General features: G+C 47.0%; 1 protein-coding gene across 1 annotated transcript; it reads left to right on the forward strand.

Annotated features, from left to right (window-relative positions):
* Positions 1 to 1,098: 1,098 nt before the first annotated feature.
* Positions 1,099 to 13,632, forward strand: LOC122552361. Its single transcript, XM_043695111.1, has 3 exons — positions 1,099 to 1,134; positions 2,615 to 3,172; positions 13,325 to 13,632. The coding sequence occupies exons 2-3, from the start codon at positions 2,644 to 2,646 to the stop codon at positions 13,630 to 13,632; spliced, it is 837 nt and encodes a 278-aa protein (XP_043551046.1). The 5' UTR covers positions 1,099 to 1,134; positions 2,615 to 2,643.
* Positions 13,633 to 20,464: the final 6,832 nt, after the last annotated feature.

Consider the following 20,464-nt stretch of genomic DNA (forward strand, 5'->3'; position numbering starts at 1 on the left):
TTCTGTTCCAATGCTTTTGTGTTCTTACCTCCTTGGCACCCTGAATATTAGGGATCCCACACAGCAGAGGAGGTCCAACAGAGAGGGCTCTTGCGGTGCAGTGATAGTGTCCCTACCTCTGAGACAGGAAGCTTGGATTCAAGTCCCACCTTCTCCAAAGGTAATAATGTCTCCCAATTAGTTGATTAAAAATATCTGCAGTATTCATATGGAAGGTGGACATTAAGAACATTTCGATCTTGTATTGGGGAATGAGACTAATCAAAGTTTCAGTGGGGGAGCATTTTGGGAACAGTGATCATAACTCTGCAGATTTTGAGATAGTTACAGAAACGGGTAAAACTGGTCCTGAGGTGAAAGTGCTAAAATGGCGGAAGGTTAATTACAACAGTATTAGGCAGGAGCTGGAAACAATTGGACGAGGGGCAGCAGTTTGAAGGTAAATCCATATCTGACAAATGGAATTCTGTTAAAAGCCAGTTGACATGTGGACCAGCATGTTCCTGTGAGGGTAAAAGATAAGGATGGCAAGATTCGGGATGACAAGAAATGTAAGTTTAGTTAAATAGAGAAAGGAAGCATGGGTAAGGTTTAGGAAACAGAAATCTAACAGAAAACTTGAGGTGTTTAAAGAAAGCAGAAAAGAAATTTTAAAAATAAATTAAGAGGCGAGAAGGCAGCCATGAAATGTCCTTGGCATGTTGTATTAAGGGGAATCCCGAGGCATTTATATCTATATTGGGAACAAGAGGTAACTAGGGAAGGGGTAGGATCACTCAAGGACAAAGGCAGGGCTTTATGTGTGGAGTTGAAGGAGGTGGCTTAATGAGTACTTTGTGTGGGTTTTCTCCAAAGCGAAAGACACAGATGATGGTAAGATTAGAGAGGGGTTGATTGATACTTTAAGGAGGGCCAACATTAAGCAGGAGTGAGTTTTGGGTGTCTTGAAAAACATTAAGGTTGACAAATCCTCAGGGTCTGATGAGATCGAACCCAGGATACTGATAGAGGCTAGGGTGGAGATTGCTGAGGTTCTGACAAAGATCTTTATGTCCTCTTTAGGTGATCACAAGGGAGGTCCCAGAAGACTGGATAATAGTCAATGATATTCCTTTGTTTAAGACGACAACTGAGGTAATCTTGGAAACCACAAGCTGGTGAGCTTTATATCAGTGGTTGGAAGGTTATGAGGGAAGATTCTTTGGGACAGGATTTACTTGAACTTGGAACAGAATGGATGGATTAGGGATAGTCTGCATGGCTTCATGAGGGGCAGGTCTTGTCTCACAAATTTGATTGAGCATTTTGAGGAAGTGACGAAGATGATTGATGAGAGTAAGGCAGTGGATGTTGTCTACATGGACTTTTCTAAAGCATTTGACAAAATCCCTCATGATAGGTTGGTCCAGCTGAGCAAATCACATGGAATCCATGGGTGGATTGGCAAGTTTGATACAGAACTGGCTTGGTCACAGGGTAGTGCAGAGGGTTTTCTGATGGGAGGTCTGTGACCAGTGGTGTTCCAAAAGGATCGGTGCTGGAACCTCTGTTACTTGCAGTATATATAAATGATTGGGTTGAAAATGTTGGTGGTCCAATTAGTATGGTTGAATGTGGCATGAAAATTGGTGAAGTTGTGCTGAGTGAGCAAGGTGGTCAAAGGATACTGCAGGATATGGATTCTTTGGAAAGTTGGCAGAGAAATGGCAGATGGAGTTTAATCTGGACAAGTGTGAGGTGATGCATTTTGGGAGGTCAAATACAAGGGAAAGTGTACAGCAAATGGCAGGACCCTTAGGAGCATTTATCTACAGAGGGATCTTGGGGCAAGTCCATAGCTCCCTGATAGAGGCACATAAGTGGATGAGGTGGTACGTAAGGCTCATTACATACTTGCCTTCATCGATCGAGGCATTGAATATAAAACTTAGCAAGTCAGCTGTATAAAATTTAAGTCAGGCCCCACGTAGAGTATTGTGTGAAGTTCTGATCACCGCACTATAGGAGGGATGTGCAGGCTTTGGAGAGGGATCAGAAGAGATTTACCAGGATGTGCCTGGATTGGAGTGGATGAGCTATAAGGAGAGGTTGGACAAACTTGGATTATTTTTGCTCGAGCTTCGAAATCTGAGAGGCGACCTAACAGAATTATATAAAATTATGAGAGACGTGGATAGGGTGGATAGTTGGAGTTTCTCTCCCAGGATGTAAATATCAAATACTAGGGGGCACAGGTTTCAGGTGTGAGGCGAAAAACGTTAAAGGAGGAAAATGCTAACACAGAGGATCGTAGATGTCTGAAACTCACCATCGGGGAGGCGGGAGAAGTAGACACCAAAGCAATACTTAAGAGACATTCAGACAGACACATGAATAGTCAGGGAATAGATAGATACGGATCATATGCAGGCAAATGAGATAAGTTTAGAATGGAATCCCAGTTGGCACAGACCTGATGGGCCGAAGGGCCTGTTCCCGTGCTGTACTGTTCATGTCCCACCTGGGAGCAAACCCTCCAAATAAACAAATACACTGACAGAGGGGATTGACCAACATTCTGGGATAAGAAACAGGGAACTTTGCACAACTGTTAACGCTGGATTATTATTCCCAGGAAATTCCGAGGACTGAGAGGAATCCAAGATGGAAAACTCACCCGGGCTGCTGAACTCATTAACGCCCCCAACGTTGATGGTGCTGGCATCTACGACAGAAAGTACCAGAGGTACCACCACACTCTGCCAGCAGCCCCGAACCTTCACGGTGCCAGTCACCATGGAGAAAGCCCAGGTTCCTTTCCTGGGCCCCACCTACACGTTGGCACCCATGTATCATCAAGCTGAACGGTCTAACGTAGAGTACCCGGTCCCGCTCCTCCACCTGCACCCGCAGTTTGGCATGCTGGGATATGGCACCATTCAGTCCTTCTCACCTTTTCAGGAGATGGAGCGTTATCGGCCTGCCTACCTCACCTCAAAGAGACTGAAGCAGCCTCCGAACGTGGAGCCTCCACAAATCAGGTACCTCGCCTCAGACCGAGACTTCAAAAAATACCAGGCTGACCTTTCCAGCGGTTCCCTGGCAACTACAAAACGTGAGCCAGCCAGAGGACCAGGGAGCACCTCCAGCTCTCACGTTCTGTGGAAGAACCCCCAGCAAGGTAGCAATAAAAGTAAGCAACAAGTATTCACTGCTTTATTTGTAATTTGGTTCTAAGAAAATGGCACTGTCAAGGAATCGAGGGTTAGAATTGGAGCTGGGGATACTGTACCCCATTCATGATGAGGTGGGGCTGAAGAAAATTTCATTTTTTTATGCAAAAATATACTTTATTCATTTAAAAAAAGGAAATCTTTATGTAATACATAGTTATGAAAGCAGTTCAGATCTATATAGTTTTTAGTTATAGAGAAGAAAGCGAATACTGGCATTTGACTTTCTCGATAGTTATAACTGATCTAATTAAGGAACTATCTACCTGTACCTGAGGCACTGGGAGGATCTGGTAAATGAACGGACCCCCATTTAACCTTCAGCAGGAAGACCTCAGATGGTGATCTTTCCCCACTGTGCCTTGACTTGAGTGCATCCCTCAGCATGTAGTCCTGGCCCTTGGAGTCTGCCAGACTGCAGCATCTGATTGGAGGTCAAGACTGGAAGACCAACAAGGTTTCGGGCAGACCAAAGAGCATCTTTCACCTCCAGGCACGGTCGATGTTTGTCTGGGTGGGCGTCCCGGGGAACAGATCGTAGGGTGTGGGGGAAATGTTCAATTTCACACATGCCACAGTCCTTTTGCAATGTACCTCCCCACTGAACCGCTCCCCCTCCATTCCCCACCTTAGCTGACTGGGTTAGATTGACTGAGCTGAAATGAAGATTGCTATTTTGGAGGCAATCCTCTGCTGGCTTCCATCTTGGCGAAGATCTATCCCTCCCCACCCTACCCTGAACAAAGAAGGGAACCTGAACCTTCTTTGTGAGGACAATCGTCATTTGCCGATGGGTCATAGTGACACGGTAGAAACCCACCAGAGTGCACCAGTGAGGCAGGAGGTAATGAGATGAAGCGTTCAGGAAGAGTTGACCACTTCAGGAATGTGAGCACTTCATGAGTAATACGGAGGGAGTGCTGCACTGTCAGAGGGGACCTTAAACCAGGGATCCTCACCGGTGGACACTGAAGATCCAACTGCACTGTTTGAAAAACACCTAGAGTCTCTCTGAAGTTCTTTGGACAAAACCTGGAGTTCTTGTCCTTCAACCAACATCACGAAATCATGTCATCTGGCCAATGAATCGACTTGGCTGGGTGTGCAAGCTTGCTCTGCACAGCTCGGCAGCTCTGTTACCGACATCACAATGGTGATTACACTTCAGAAATATTCGATTAATTATTAAGGGAACACCCTGGGGTTGTGATAGAATCATAGAGGTATACAGCACGAGAACAGACCATCCGGTCCGACCCGTCCATGCCGACCAGATATCCCAACCCAATCTAGTCCCACCTGCCAGCACCTGGCCCGTATCCCTCCAAATCCTTCCTATTCAGATGCCTTTTTAAATGTTGTAATTGTTGAGAATGTGTTGCTAGAAAAACACAGCATCCGAGCAGCAGGAAAATCGACATTTTGGGCCAAAGCCCTCCATCAGGAATGAGAATTAGCAATACTGTAATTGTACCAGCCTCCATCACTTCCTCTGGCAGCTCATTCCATACACGTACCACCCTCTGTGTGAAAAAGTTGCCCCTCAGGGTCTTTTTAAATCTTTCCCCTCTCACCTTAATGATGCTATATAAATGTAAGATCGCTTTCTTTACCTCTTTACTTGCTGGCACCCAGGGATGTGTTGAAATTAGTTACCTGAATGTTAATCTTCATCTGGGTTGTTTTTCAATCGGATTTGTTGATATTTCTACGTATTTACACAAATTTATATGTATATTTCCACTGCTTTTGTGAAAGAGAAAGGATTTTATAAGGTTTGCGTAGTCAGTCTAGACTTCCTGTTTGATTTTTCCTCACAACTGTGAGGTTTTGAAACCAGGGACTGAAGGGCTGGGATCTCACTGCAATGAAAGAGTTAAGAAATATTCATGGCAGTGACAGAAAGGAGACTCTGAGCCTCATCCCTGTGTCAGACCTACAGGCGAGCTCCTCATCATTGAAATTCTTTTGTCCCGTCCAGATCGGACACGGATTGTGTTAAAGTGTGAAATGAGGCCCCGTTTTGTTGGGGGTGGGTTGTTCTCATGTAAGTCTGTGATGTTGTTAATTGGCGGTGAGAGCAGTGACTGACTGGGTTCCTGTCGCTCTGTGGGTCGCCTTTCAGGGTGTAGGCTTTGTATCGAAGGGCTGAGCCCATGCGGATGGTTGCTGTCGAAGGTGGGCCCACTCTTAGGCTGCTGGTGCGACTTGTCCGATTTTCAGACCCCATATTCTCCATCTTGAGATCACAAACTCTCGGCCGTGAAGTTAACTTTGCACCTGATGTCTCTTCAATTGAAGTCCATGATATTCCAGAGATCAGTGAGGTGATTTAGTAACGCTAAATCACTTTTTTAAAAAAAAATTCAGTTGTAGGATTGGTCTGTCAGAGGTAAAGTAATTTGCAGTTTACTCACAGGTAGGAGCCAGTGAAGTGCTGTTTTTATAGATATTTGAATACGCTGTCTGATAAAGGGAGCGCCAGGTTTTAATGGACAATCCAGTTTGTTAGAAGTGGCCCCTTTTAGTTTCCTGTTGTCAGAGGAAAATGCCCAATCATAGAATTCCCACAATGTGGAAGCAGGCCATTCAGCCCATCGAGTCCACACCAACCCTCTGAAGACCATCTCACACCCTACCCCTGTAACCTTGCATTTCCCATGGCCACTGCATTTAACCTGCATATCCCTGGATGCTACAGGCAATTGAGCATGGCCCTGTAAGTCCCATGAGCAACCCACCCTAACCTGCACATCATCGTACACAGAGGAAACGCACACAGACACAGAGAGAAGGTGCAAACTCCACACAGACAGTTGCCTGAGGCTGGAATCGAAGCCAGGCTCCTAACCACTGAGCCACCGTGCTGTCCAAGGGGGTCAGTAAGTGTCAGAAGAGCTGGGTTCAAGTCCCACCTGCTCCAGAGGTGTGGGCAGATTAATGAAAAAGACCTCTCCCTGATTGTGATTGGAATCAGCATTGATGGTGATGGACAGATATCGATTGCGATCAGATCGAAAATAAGAACCTAAGTGAGGTGAAGGGACAAAGGGAATGCAAATACATAATTTAGTACAATTTAGACATTGAGGGTGCTTTGAGTTTGGCCATTCAGGGATGATGCGTCAAGAGTGTGGCGCTGGAAAAGCAGAGCAGGTCAGGCAGCATCCGAGGAGCAGGACAATCGACGTTTCAGGCAGCCTGCTCCTCGGATGCTGCCTGACCTGCTGTGCTTTTCTAGCGCCATACTCGCGACTCTGATCTCCAGCATCTGCAGCCCCTCACTTCCCCTCAGGGGTATGATGTCATCATCAGGGATATGATGTCATCCGCTTTCCATCAAGATGGCAGTGGGAATGTGAACAGCTGTGGTGGGGGCTGGGGGAGGGGGTGCACGGGAGGGAAATGTAGCTGTTCAACTGAACATTTGAAAACTGAAATCCATTGGCATTTATTCAGTAAGCGTAAGATAAGGAGGATTCCCCTGGATGTTACCTGAGCTAGAACAGTTTTGCAACGAAGAGAGGCTGGATAAGCTCAGGTTGTTTTCATAGAATCCCTACTGTGTGGAAATAGGCCCTTCGGCCCAACAAGTCCACACTGGCCGTCTGAAGATTATCCCACCCAGACCCACTCCCCTACCCTATGTCTCTACATTTACCCCTGACTAATGCACCTAATCTACACATCCCTGAACACTATGGACAATTTAGCATGGCCAATCCACCCTAACTTGCACATTTTTGGACTGTGGGAGGAAATCAGAGCACCCGGGGGAAATCCTCACAGACACGGGGAGAATGTGCAAACTTCACGCAAACATTCGCCTGAGATTGGGATCAAACCTGGGTCCCTGGCACTGTGAGGCAGCAGTGCTAACCATTGAGCCACCGTGTTACCCCTTTAGAGTAGAAAAGGCCGAAAGATTTGGAGGTGACACAAAGATAGATGAAGGGACAGTTAGTGAGGAGGAAGCAGGCAGGCTGCAGAAGGTCTTGGGCAGGCTAGGAGAGTGGGCAAGGAGATAACAGTTGGAATACAATGTGGGAAAGTGTGAGGTTATGCACTTTGGCAGGAAGAATACAGGTATAGACTATTTACTAAATGGGGAAAGGCTTCAGAAATCTGAAGCACAAAAGGACTTAGAGTTCCTAGTTCAGGATTCTGTGAAGGTTAACACGTAGGTTCAGTTGGAGGTTAAGAAGGCCAATACAATGTTAACATTCCTTTCAAGAGGACTACAATATATGAGCAAAGATGTACCGCCGAGGCTCTGGCCAGACTGCAATTGGAAAATTGTGAACAGTTTTGGGCCCCGTGTCTAAGGAAGGATAAGCTGGCAATGGAAGGATCCAGAAGAGGTTTACAAGAAAGATCCTGAGGGTGAAGGGCTTCTCACATGAGGAGAGGTTGAGGATTCTGGGTCTTTACTCGATGGAGTTTAGAAGAATGGGGGTGGGGGGGGGGGGGAGGTCTGTTGGAAACGTATAGAATACTGAGAGGCCTGGATAGTTTGGAAGGGGAGAAAGCTTTTCCACTCGTAGAAGTGACCAGGACCCGAGGGCACAGCCTCAGAGTGAAGGGACGACCCTTTAGAACTGAGCTGAGGAGGAATTTCTTCAGCCCAGAGGGTGGTGACTGTGGGACTCATTGCCGCAGAGAGCTGTGGAGGCCAAGTCACTGAGTGTGCTTGAGACAGAATTGATAGGCCCTTGATTAGTAAGGGGCTGAAGGGTTACAGGGAGAAGGCAGGGGAAAGTGGTTGAGAAACATATGAGCCATGATTGAGTGGCGGAGCACATTGGATGGGCTGAATAGCTTGATTTTGCTCCTATATCTTATGGTCTTATGGTGTGAGGGCCCTGATTGAGGTGTATGAGATTATGTGGGGTGTGGACAGGGTGGTGGGAAACAGCTGTTGCCCTTAGTTGAAGGGTCGTTAACAACAGGGCATAATTGTACGGTGACATTTGAGAGGAGATTTGAGGAAAAACAATTTTTCACTGCCTGGGGGAGTAGTTGAGGTGGGTAATTCTCACTTAGGGAAGGCGCTGACCTGGTGGTTTTATCACTGGTCTGTTCATCCAGAGGTTCGGATCCAGCCACGGCAGATGGTGGAACTTGAATTCAGTAAAGAATCTGGAATTCAGAGTCTAATGATGACCATGAATCCATTGTCAATTGTCGAAAAAAAACCCATGGGTCTCACTAATGTCCTTTCGGGAAGGAACCGGCCATCCTTACTTGATCTGGGCTCCACGGGACTCCAGACTCACAGCAGGGAGGGATCCGTGTTTAAATCCTGGGCCTAGCCAGTTAGGCCCTCACTCCGTGAATGAAATACTTGAGTGAGGACTGGAAATTCTATAAATTTCAAAGCTTTGGGCCAAGTGCTGGAAAGTGGGACTAGTATAGGTTCAGAGCTGATAATGTGTTGCTGGAAAAGCGCAGCAGGTCAGGCAGCATCCAGGGAACAGGAGAATCGACGTTTCGGGCATAAGCCCTTCTTCAGGCTTATGCCCGAAATGTCGATTCTCCTGTTCCCTGGATGCTGCCTGACCTGCTGCGCTTTTCCAGCAACACATTTTCAGCTCTGATCTCCAGCATCTGCAGACCTCACTTTCTCCTCCTAGTATAGGTTCAGGCCCAATGGGCTGAAGGGCCTTTTCTGTCCTACGATTCTAAGAGGGTGATGAAGTGAAGGTGGGTAGATGGAGATAGGGTACAGATTGGCTGTGACCTAATGGGTCAGGCAGGCACTCCTGAAGGGCTGAGCGGCCTCTCTCTGTTCCTGCATACCATGTGACAGTTGGCCACCCAGGCCAGAGTTGCTGAGCAGCACGAGGTAAAGAGCAGGAGTTTGACGTGTTGGAGGTCAGTATGAGCAGCAGGATTCCTCATATTGCTGCTGTCAGCCCTGGCTCCAGCCACTTTCACACCCTCTTTGTCCTTCTGTTTGTGCATTTTCTTTCTCTGATGGGAATAAAGGCTGGTGCTGAGAGACGAGCGGGTGGGGGAGGTGCATTGTAATGGCCACCTGGTAGCAGGGTGGGCCGGATGATAGGGAGGAGATGAGCTGTTCATGGTAAAATGCGTGTTGATTATTTTAATGCCTTACTCCGTTCCTGATTGATATTTTGATTCTTCCCTAAATAGCGTTGGATCCTTTTGTTCTTGGATCACTGGATGGTTTTTCATTCACCCATACGCACATTGGCTCCCATCATTTTCACCTTCACTTGTCCTGAAACAGGTCAATTTTTAGCATCAATCTTGAGAGGTGGGAGGGATCCGTGTTTAAATTTTGTATTCCCATCTAAAGGGGCTTCACACAATTAAAACAATGGAGTCTCACAGTCAACTGATAAGCCACAAACAAAAGTACGTCCTCACAAATCCTTCGGATGTGCACATTTGTTGGCTAGTTTCTAATTATGCATGTCGGGCATTTAAAAAAAAATTGTTATCCTAAAAAGACTTTCATGCCTTGAATTGATTTGCTTCTTAATTGTCTTACACCAATTAGTGAAGAACACGAAATGTTAAAGGTCAGGGGCAAACAGTTTATTGTAACTCTTGTTAGAGCTCTAACGCTCCCATTGGCTATTTGACTGAGATAACAAATTACATTTCTAAAATGCCTTTGTTCCAGAGACTATTGGATTATTTTTGTTATCACTTTGTCAGTCATTTGAGGTACAGCGTTGTGTAAAATACAATTGCTCTTAACCTCAGGTGTTTAATGTTTTAAAAAATGCAGCTTGGTCAGACCTCTCTCTACTCTTTCCTGAGTTAGAATCCTCCTACACCATAGCGTAAAATACCCTTCGAAAAGTGCTATAAAGTGCTTTGGGATGTAGAGTGGTGAGTCATAGAGATGTACAGCATGGAAACAGACCCTTCGGTCCAACCCGTCCATGCCGACCAGATATCCCAACCCAATCTAGTCCCACCTGCCAGCACCCAGCCCATATCCCTCCAAATCCTTCCTATTCATATACCCATCCAAATGCCTTTTAAATGTTGTAATTGTACCAGCCTCCACCACTTCCTCTGGCAGCTCATTCCATACACATACCACCCTCTGTGTGAAAACGTCATCTTTGTAAATCTTTTCTGAACCCTTTCAAGTTTCACAACATCTTTCCGATAGGAAGGAGACACAATATTCCAACAGTGGCCTAGCCAATGTCCTGTACAGCTGCAACATGACCTCCCAACTCCTGTACTCAATACTCTGACCAATAAAGGAAAGCATACCAAAGCATGTGACAATAAAATCTAAATCTCAAAGGCAATTAAGGATGACAGTTAAGTGCTGTTGCCTGAGGTCACCATGTTTCCCGAAACGTCGATTCACCTGCTCCTTGGATGCTGCCTGACCTGCTGCGCTTTTCCAGCAACACATTTTCAGCTCAGTCACCATGTCTCAGGCAAGGGGAGAGGTTGAGAGGAAAGACCTTTATGGTAATCTCAGCCAATGTGGGAATTGAACCCACACTGTTCACATTACTCTATATCGTAAACTAGCCATCCAGCCAACTGAGTGAAGCAGTCCCTTTATTTTTCAATGTTGTTGACCTTGATGACTCAAACAGATAGTGGGCAGGTGGGAATTGAACCTAGATCCTCTGGCCTAGAGGTAAGGACACTACCACTGCGCCACAAGAGCCCTGTACATAATGTTGAGCACCTCGTAATTTAACGTTTTCTACTTAAATTTATATCAAAAAAGAATGAAGATCGCAACCAGTAAGGCAGGGAGGTTGAAAGTAGGAGATAATAAACCATGGAACTACAATGTTAAAGTTTGCAGAAGGAAGGGGAAAGAGAGGGAGCAAAGGAATTAAAACAGAAAAGAGCAAAGATGGAGGCGAAGATGGCACCGGGATAGTTAAACTGTGTGGGGGGTAGGAACAATCCAGTGTGATTAATCCCAGGGCATACAGAGTACAGGTTTAACATGTCTCTAAGCAGAAGTCAATGATCTGTGACTAATTGAGGCCATTCAAAGGCAAACGGACAATTGAAAGAGGTTCTGGTGGCTTATTGAAGGCAATCCTTTCAAATAGTCGTTTTTGTAATGCAACCAGCTGTCTTCTCTCTGAACCCTTTTCAAGTCCCTTTCTCTCCTGCAGAGATTCCAGTGGCTTAATAGCAGATGGGTTGATCGATTTTACAAGTCACACAGACCCAATGAAACAGATACTTGCAGGGGTGGAGGTGGGGGCTTTACAGGAATTGTCAAGAATCAGGGCCATTTTTTAAAAAAATAAAAAAAACAGATCCCAGCTGCTTCGGATCGACCCATTGTGAACTTCCTTTTAAATCTGACTTATACCAAATACAAACAAGGGCAGACAATTAACAGCATCGCCACAGAAACAAACAGAAATACGAACCCTCTGTCTCATTTTCTGATGCTGCATTCAGCTGCGGGACCACGGGCTCTCACTGCCTGGTTAGTGCCTGTCAGCAGGCTATGCGACTGTGACAGGCATCGCCATTCAAGGTCCACAGGAGTGGAAACATTGGTCGGATTTTCTGCACATGGCCTGTCTTAAACTTGAGAGGGTGCGGAAAAGATTTACAAGGATGTGGCCCGGGTTGGAGGGTTTGAGCTGCAGGGAGAGGCTGAATAGGCTGGGGCTGTTTTCCCTGGAGCGAGGGAGGCTGACCTGATAGAGGTTTATAAAATCATGAGGGGCATGGATAGGGTAAATAGACAAGTCCAAACATTGAGGGCATAGGTTCACATGAGAGGCGAAAGATTTAAAGGGGACCTAAGGGGCAACGTTTTCAAGCAGAAGGTGGTACATGTATGGAATGAGCTGCCAGAGGCTGGTACAATTACAACATTTGGATGGGTATATGAATAGGAAGGGTTTAGAGGGATATGGACTAAATGCTAGCAAACAGGACTAGATTCATTTAAGATATCTGGTCGGCATGGACGAGTTGGACCGAAGGGTCTGTTTCCATGCTGTACCTCTCTATGACTTTACTGAAGCCAGTTGGAATGGGTGAGGGATAACATTTCAGTGAAATCAGAGCAGCAGTGAAAAGTAACATCATTTATTGATGACCAAGTCCCAACCATTTCTTGCAAATAAACATTTTGTATTCCTCTAGCGCCTTTCACAATCTCAAAGCATCCCAAAGCAGTTCAAAGTTGAAGTATAGTTGAGATGCAGCCCAACATCTGGAGGCAATCAGTGTTCATAGCAAGATTTCGCCAATGGCAAAGACAGATGTTTATGGGTGAATATTTCCCAGGGAAACACCAAACATGTATACATCAAGTCATTTCCTAAGAGTTCAGAGTGTCTGTTTCTCGAAGTGCAGAAACAGACCTTGGGATATGAAAGTTGCTGGAGAAAGTGAGGTCTGCAGATGCTGGAGATCAGAGCTGGAAATGTGTTGCTGGAAAAGCGCAGCAGGTCAGGCAGCATCCAGGGAACAGGAGAATCGACGTTTCGGGCATAAGCCTTTCTTCAGGAAAGTTGCTGATAGCTCTGATATCCCTGACACTGAAATTGTGGTTCAATGTGATCATTTTGATCAATGACCAATATTCCAGCATGGATTGGAAAAGAACAGTCTCCTCATCACTATCTTCACAATGTCCTGGTCTGTCTGTGTCACCATCCAACAGAAGAAGTGTTGGTAATTGGAACTGCCTAGTCTGCTTGGATTTTCATAGAATCCCTACAGCGTGGAAACAGGCCATTTGGCCCAACAAGTCCACAACAACCCTTTGAAGGGTAACCCACCCAGGCTCATTCCTCTAAACCCAATACTCTACATTTACCCCTGACTAATGCACCTAATCTACACATCCCTGACCACTACGGGCAATTTAGCATGGCCAATTCACCGAACCTGGACATTTTTGGACTGTGGGAAGAAACCGGAGCACCCGAAGGAAACCCACGCAGACACGGGGAGAATGTGCAAACTCCCCATAGACAGGGGTTACCCAAGGCTGGAGTTGAACCTGAGTACCTGTGTGGCAGCCGTGCTGACCACTGAGCCAGTGTGCCATTTTGATGATGTGAATTTGCGATTGAGGTGATGTAGGTTTTACTGGTGATAATGTGGGTTTGATGGAGATAATGTGGGTTTTGGTGATGATGTGGGTTTTGATGGAAATGAAGTGGGGTTTGATGGAGATGGTGTGGGTTTTGATGATGAAGATGATGTGGGTTTTGATGATGATGATGTTGTGGGTTTTGATGGAGATGTTTTGGATTTTGATGATGATGATGTGGGTTTTGATGGGGATGGTGTGGGTTTTGATGATGATGGTGTGGGTTTTGATGGAGATGGTGTGGGTTTTGATGGAGATGGTGTGGGTTTTGATGATGATGGTGTGGGTTTTGATGGTGATGAAGTGGGCTCCCTGACTGGACCAGAATAACTATCCCAATCAGGGAACTCATATTCTGTAAGGTCCAGCTGGTTGACCTTATTATAATCACTATACCCCTTGTCCTCAGAGTCCGAGGACACAGGTCAGTCTTTCTTTGTAACTCCTCCTCCCAGGTTTGTCCAACTCTGCCTCTGACATGGGCAGTGTGTAATACAGAGTAGCTCACCTCTTGTGCTCAGAGCGTCTTGGAAGAAATTCATCCAATCTTCAGGTGGCAAAAGTATCGAGGCTGTGACATCCGCCAGGTCCATCTCAGATTTTGAGGTATCTTCAACATTTTTACCGGTAGGGAGAATTCACAGGTCCCGGAACAGTTGAAAAATATGTCGAGGTGTCGGGCACGTCTTGCTCCCATTTGCAAGTTTGCAGCTTTCATATGGTCCATGTGCCTGTTCAGGATTTGAACTTTATACATCACTGCACCTGACCTCATGTCGACCATGCCTCTTGCCCATCTAGGGCTGTTCCTGTGATTTCTACACAAAACTTCACCCCCTGAAATAAGTTACCTCTCTCGCTTAGCGGAGTATTGTGTCCAGCTCTGGTGTTCCTGATGCCATTTCACCCACACCCTTCAGGTTTCGGAAGGTTAGATTTAACCCAGAGCGGAGTCTTCTCACCATGAGCAGTTCTGCTGGAGCTATCCCTGCAGTTGCATGAGGGATGGTCCGATAACCAAATAGGAACCAGGACAGTTTAGTATCTAGTGAAGATGTAGGCTGCTTCTTTAAGTCTGCCTTCAAAGTTTAGGCTTCTCTTTCTGCCAAACATTGGATGATGGATGGTGTGGAGCTGTCCTTATATGTTGAATCCTATTCAACTTTAAGAAATACTCAAGTTCCCTGCTGGTAAATGATGCCCTATAATCTGTGACTAAGGCTTCCAGGTGTCTGTGGTTTGGAAAAGGCGCACGCAGTTTTCCCAATGTCCTCCTCATGTTTGACAAATGAACTCTATGTCTGTCCAACCACTTTGAATGGGCGCCCACAATGACTAAGAACATTGAGCCCATTAATGGACCTGCACAGTTGGCGTGTAAGGGAGTCCAAGGTTTTCGGACGTGGGGGGAGCTGCTGCAGTAACTCCTGGCTTTGTCGGTACTCTGGTTACTGCCCCACCAATGTGGCTATGTCCGCTCTTCAAATCCTGGCCACCCGACCTAACCTCTTAGCAACACCTTCGTTATGGTAACCCCTGAATGACCCTGGTGGGGCGCAACCAGTATCAAGTGGTGACCTTTGCTCGGGCCAATCGCTCTTGCTGCCCATAATAACATCCCGTCCTCTATGGTGATCTGGTCTCTCCAGGTTCAAAACGATTTTAATTCAGGTGGTGACAGTCTTTAGCTCCCCACCCCCCCCATTACCTCCAGCTGTTTTAGGTTTGCAGTTCCGGATCTTTCTATGTCTAAAGTCTGATATTGTCAGCGGTTCAGAACATGTAAAAGCAATATAAACTCTTCCAGGGGCAGTACCACTGGTGGTGTACCTGTCAACTGGAGGTGGCTCAGTGCATCCGCATTTACTACTTGGCCTCCTGGGGGATGTTCCAACTTGTATTTGTACACGCTTAGAATGAGAGCCCATCGCTGAATTTGGCCTGAAGCTGTGGGCGGCACTGTATTCCACTCTTAGAGTTCTCTTACTCAACACAGGTTGAGTGAGATGCTTTTACTGTCTGGCATTAGCATATCTGCAGCAACTACAATGGCTTGTTGGCCCAGATCCTGAAGAAAATTTTAACTGCTTGGCCGAAGCTTGGCTTTGTTTAGGTGCTGTGGGCTGACCTAGGGACCCTCTGTTCAGGATATTTTAAATTAGATTCCCTACAGTATGGAAACAGGTCATTTGGCCCAACAATCCACACTGACCCTCCGAAGAGTAACACACCCTAACCCATTCCCCTACCCTATATTTACCCCTGACTAATGTAGCTGACACAATGGGCAATTTAGCATGGCCAATTCACCCTAACCTGCACATCTTTGGCCTGTGGGAGGAAACTGGAGCACCCGGAGGAAACCCACACAGACACGGGGAGAATGTGCAAACTCCATACAGACAGTCGCCTGAGGTGGGAATTGAACCCGGGTCCCTGTCACTGTGAGACAGCAGTGCTAACCACTGAGCCACCATGCCACCCTGTGTCCTGAGTGGGGCTACGCAATTCCCTTCACTCGAGTGGCATTCCCGAAACTCAGTCGGACCTATGAGGTTGTCCACTTCCATCGGAATACTCTGCAACTCGTGTGCACATTGTCCAATGATAAAGCCAGTTGTAGTGCCAGTTTGACGTCCAGTTGGGTTTCAGCTAGTAAGCGCTTTTCCATGATTGCATCATTAATCCCACATCCCAAACAGTTCCTTAGCATCTCAATAAGGATTAAACCAAAGTCACATGCCTCTGTCAGTCATCTTAACCTTGTCAAAAATCCCAACACGATTTCCCTTGTTCTCAAATTGCTGAGTAAAACCAATAGAGTCTCAGAATTAGAGGAGGTTTGGGGTCTTTAAGATTCCTAAATTAATTCTGTCAACCCTTGAAAGATTTTAGTATCTGGTGCCTCAGGGAAAGCTAGACTCCTAATAACCGAAAAAGCTCTGGGTCCACAAGCTGTCAGGAGAATTACTCGTTGCTTTTCATCTGCCCCAATGTCATTTGCCCAGAAAAAAATAATGCATTCATTCCACACCCTGGGGCCAGTCTCCAATGGCAGGAGTGAACGAATCAAGCTTCCCAAATAAGGGCATGATGCCAGAAATGCTTACCCAGAACCAAAGACGACTGTCGCGAACAAATTTCTTCAGGAAGGTGCTTTTCTCTCGTTGTCACTGAAATAACACCCACAGAGGCAGGTCCTGCCCCATTTCCTGCTGTTTCTGTCGGAATGCTGGTTTCCACCTGTGTGAACACTGATGGGTTCAACATCTGCACCTTTCACATGTCAAACACTGATTGCTGTCCGCGGCCATTGTGAATCTTTACCCAGTCACTTCAGAAGAGGATTCATCATCTCCCACATGCTAAGAAAGACGTTTTGGATTAACGGGGTTGGTAGCACAGAGGAACGAAGCCAGCTCTTCCACACCAGAAAGGGTTGGAATTGTGTGACCGATTCGGACATTGTCATGTTTCAGTGTTACTCCAGCGTTGTGCCCTAGGGGGTGATTTCAGCATCCAACCTCCGTATCCCATGGTGATACTACTGGCACCGTCTGCCCTCGAATGCCAAATTTTCGTTCTCGTTTTCAAATCCTCACCAGGCTTGTGTTTGTGCCCGTAATCTTCTCGAACCCTGCACAATCCTGACATTCCTCGAATTTCACCTCCTTATGCTTCCCTGATTTTGATGACACCCTTCCATCACTGTAAACCTACCTCACTGAGCATATGATGGTCGCCTCTCTGAGGGTCTACTTTCTCCGGCTCTGTGAAGACTTTAAGAGATGGGGGGGGCGGTTTTTCTCCCCTCCATTCGAGGTGCTATATAAACACAAAGTTGTTGTTGGATGCAGAGAAGTTGCAGCGCTGTGTGGATGGGACAAGGAGCTGGATGGGAAGACAAAATGGCTGACAGTCCTTGACATCTACTAGAGCTGCAAATACCCTTGCTGCCTGGAATAACATGGCTGATTTGACCAATAAAACAAGGCTTGCGGTCCTTGAAGCAGACATGTTAAGAAGGAGGTGGGATACATGTTGACATAAAAGCAGAAGTAGGCCATCGGCCCTTCCATGATGTTTCACCATTCGATGAGATCATGGCTGACCTATGGCCTAACTGCCCGCGGACCATATCCTGTAAAACTTTGCTTAACAAACACGTACCTCTCTCTAGATTTAGAATGATTTGGAGATGCCGGTGTTGGACTGGGGTGGACAAAGTTAAAAACTACACAACGCCAGGTTATAGTCCAACAGGTTTAGTTGGAAGCACTAGCTTTCGGAGCGCCGATCCTTTAACCACCCGATGAAGCGCTCCGAAAGCTAGTGCATCCAACTAAACCTGTTGGACTATAACCTGGCGTTGTGTGGTTTTTAACTTAGATTTAAAACGAACAACTGACCCACTGCTGTTTGAGGAAGAGAGTTCCAAAGCTCTCCCACTCTTTGTGTATCGGAACGCTTCCTGGCCCGAATTCTCAGACCGTACCCCTTAGTTCGGAAATCTCACCACCTGGCACCATGTGAGGGTTAAAAATGAGGCATTGTGTAGATGTGAAAGTTAATGTCAACGAATAAATATTCAGTCCTCACTCCCAGGGCAAAACGTTAACAGAGCTGTTTGCATTCTCTAACCCTGCAACTGGTGTTTGACAGTGCGAACACCCTACCCACCCCCTCCTCCAACTGCAAAGGCAGTGCCACTCTCTCAGTCTGTGTGGGTCATTGTGTGGATAATGAGCTGATAGTCATTCAGTACTGCCTTTTCCCAGGAGCTCAGGACGTGGCCCATTGGCCATTGAGCTGATTGACACTGTGCTTGGGTGAACTGATCATCAGCCAGTCAGGCTCCACTTCTGAATGGCCATGCCTCTGAACAATAAGTGAATTGTGGCCTCTGCAGTGCTATGATAATAGAATCCTCACAGTGTGGGGGCAGGCCATTCGGTCCATCGAGTCACATTGACCCTCCAAAGAGCATCCTATCCCATCACTGTATCTCTCATGGTGAACTCACCTGATGTGCCCATCCCTGGGCACTAGGGGTTAGTTTAACAAGGCCAACCCACCCTAACCTGTACACCTTTGGATTGTGGAAGGACACCCACGATGCTCCAAAGAGCAATCCACCCAGATCCATCCCCTTCATCCTGTATTTACCAAGACCACTTCACCTCACGTGCATATCCCTGAACACTACGGGCAATTTATAATGGCCAATCCACTCTAACCTGCACATTTTTGGACTGTGGGAGGAAACCCATCCAGACACAGAGAGAATGTGCAAACTCCACACAGACTGAGGCTGGAATCAAACCTGGGTCCCTGGTGCTGTGAGGCAGCAGTGCTAACCACTGAGCCGCTGTGCTGTGGGGAGGTGAAGGAAAGTAACTGGACTCCAGGACACAGTCTCAATGCTGAAGGATGATGCTGATACGACGCTGTAACAGGCTCCATTTTGGAGCAAGGAGCCAACATCACGGCATCATCTCTTCCTTCATCGCATGCCCTTTTCCAAAACATGGAGGTCGGAAGCAGCGAGCCTGTCAAAGTGGACCATCTGCAGCTTCCTCATAGCATGGGTTAGGTTTATACAGCCCTTTCTCTGCCCTGGATAAATGCAAAAGGCACCCCGACTCCCCAACCACCATCAGCCATCTGGGGGCCTTTCCAAGTCCTATCCCAGTTGTCCTGATGGGTTTACAGTGTGGGCAGCCTGTGCTGGACACTATCACACATTCAGACATCACCAACACTGCTTCCTGCACCGTGACAATGGGAGACTGGGACTAGGGGAACAGGAACATCGATGTTCCAGACACAATACAATATCTTACGCACCCCCCCGCCCCATGCCCATTTAAGGTAGCTGTGTGAGCTGCTCACTCCTTTGTGGCTCTCTGGTCACTGCAGAGTGCCAGATGATGGATGGGGGATTATCGGTGATGGATGGTGAACAATGGGTCATGGACAGTGGGTGACAATGGTCAAAGGTTAATCGAGGATGGCAGACGATGGGTACGAACTGTTAGTGATAGAGAGAGAAAGAGGAATGAATGACTGGCATCATTCTGAGCAGTGGTTGGTTTAGATTAGATTCCCTACAGTGTGGAAACAGGCCCTTCGGCCCAACCAGTCCACACCGACCCTCCAAAGAGTAACACACCCAGACCCACTTCCCTCTGACTAATACATCTATCACTATGGGCAATTTAGCATGGCCAACTCACTCGACCTCCACACCAGAGCATCCAGAGGAAACCCATGCAGACACGGGGAGAACGTGCAAACTCCCCACAGATAGTCACCCGAGGCTAGAATCAAACCTGGGACGCTGGTGCTGTGAGGCAGCAGTGCTAACCACTGTGTCACCATGCCAGTGGGTCAGTGGGTAATCAGTGGGTGATCAATGGGTGATCAGTGGATGATCAATGGATGATCAGTGGGTGATCAATGGGCAATCAGTGGGTGATCAGTAGGTAATCAATAAGTGATCAGTGGATGATCGTTGGGACATCAGTGGGTGATCAGTAGGAAATCAATGGGCAATTGGTGGATGATCAGTGGGTGGTCAGTGGGTGATCAATGGGTGATCAATGGATGATCAATGGGTGATCAGTGGCTGATCAATGGGTGATCAGTGGGTGGTCAGTGGGTGGTCAGTAGGCAATCAATGGGCGATCAGTGGATGACCTCTGGGTGATCACTGGGTGATCAGTGCTCCAATGTGTGTCGGGTCCATTGTGATGAATGAGGAGAGGTCTCCTCTTGCTGCCCGCCTATGGTGGAGAGAGATCCCATTGCTGGCAGTAAGTTCGAACCAGCTACAGAAATTAGAGGCGGCGGGGGGCGGGGGGGGCGCTAGTGAAGAGGTTTGGAGGTTCGTGGGACTATGGGCCGTGGCATTTACCCTGAACAGAATGTGGCAAGAAAGAATCCACAGAGGAAGGGAGGTGGGGAATGATCAAATCTCCCAGGGGGAGTAGATCAGGATGTTATCATGGGTGTAACCTGTGCTCAAACGGGAAGGGCCATTAGGTGGGCAGGATGCCAGGGGGGACGTTAATGCCATAGTCTTGGACCTCAGTAAGAGGCTAGAGGCTGATTGACAATCAGATCGAGGGAAGAAACAAGATGGGACAGCGCAGTGAATTAT

This window comes from Chiloscyllium plagiosum, chromosome 8, assembly GCF_004010195.1.
Source record: "Chiloscyllium plagiosum isolate BGI_BamShark_2017 chromosome 8, ASM401019v2, whole genome shotgun sequence".
NCBI lineage: Eukaryota > Metazoa > Chordata > Chondrichthyes > Orectolobiformes > Hemiscylliidae > Chiloscyllium > Chiloscyllium plagiosum.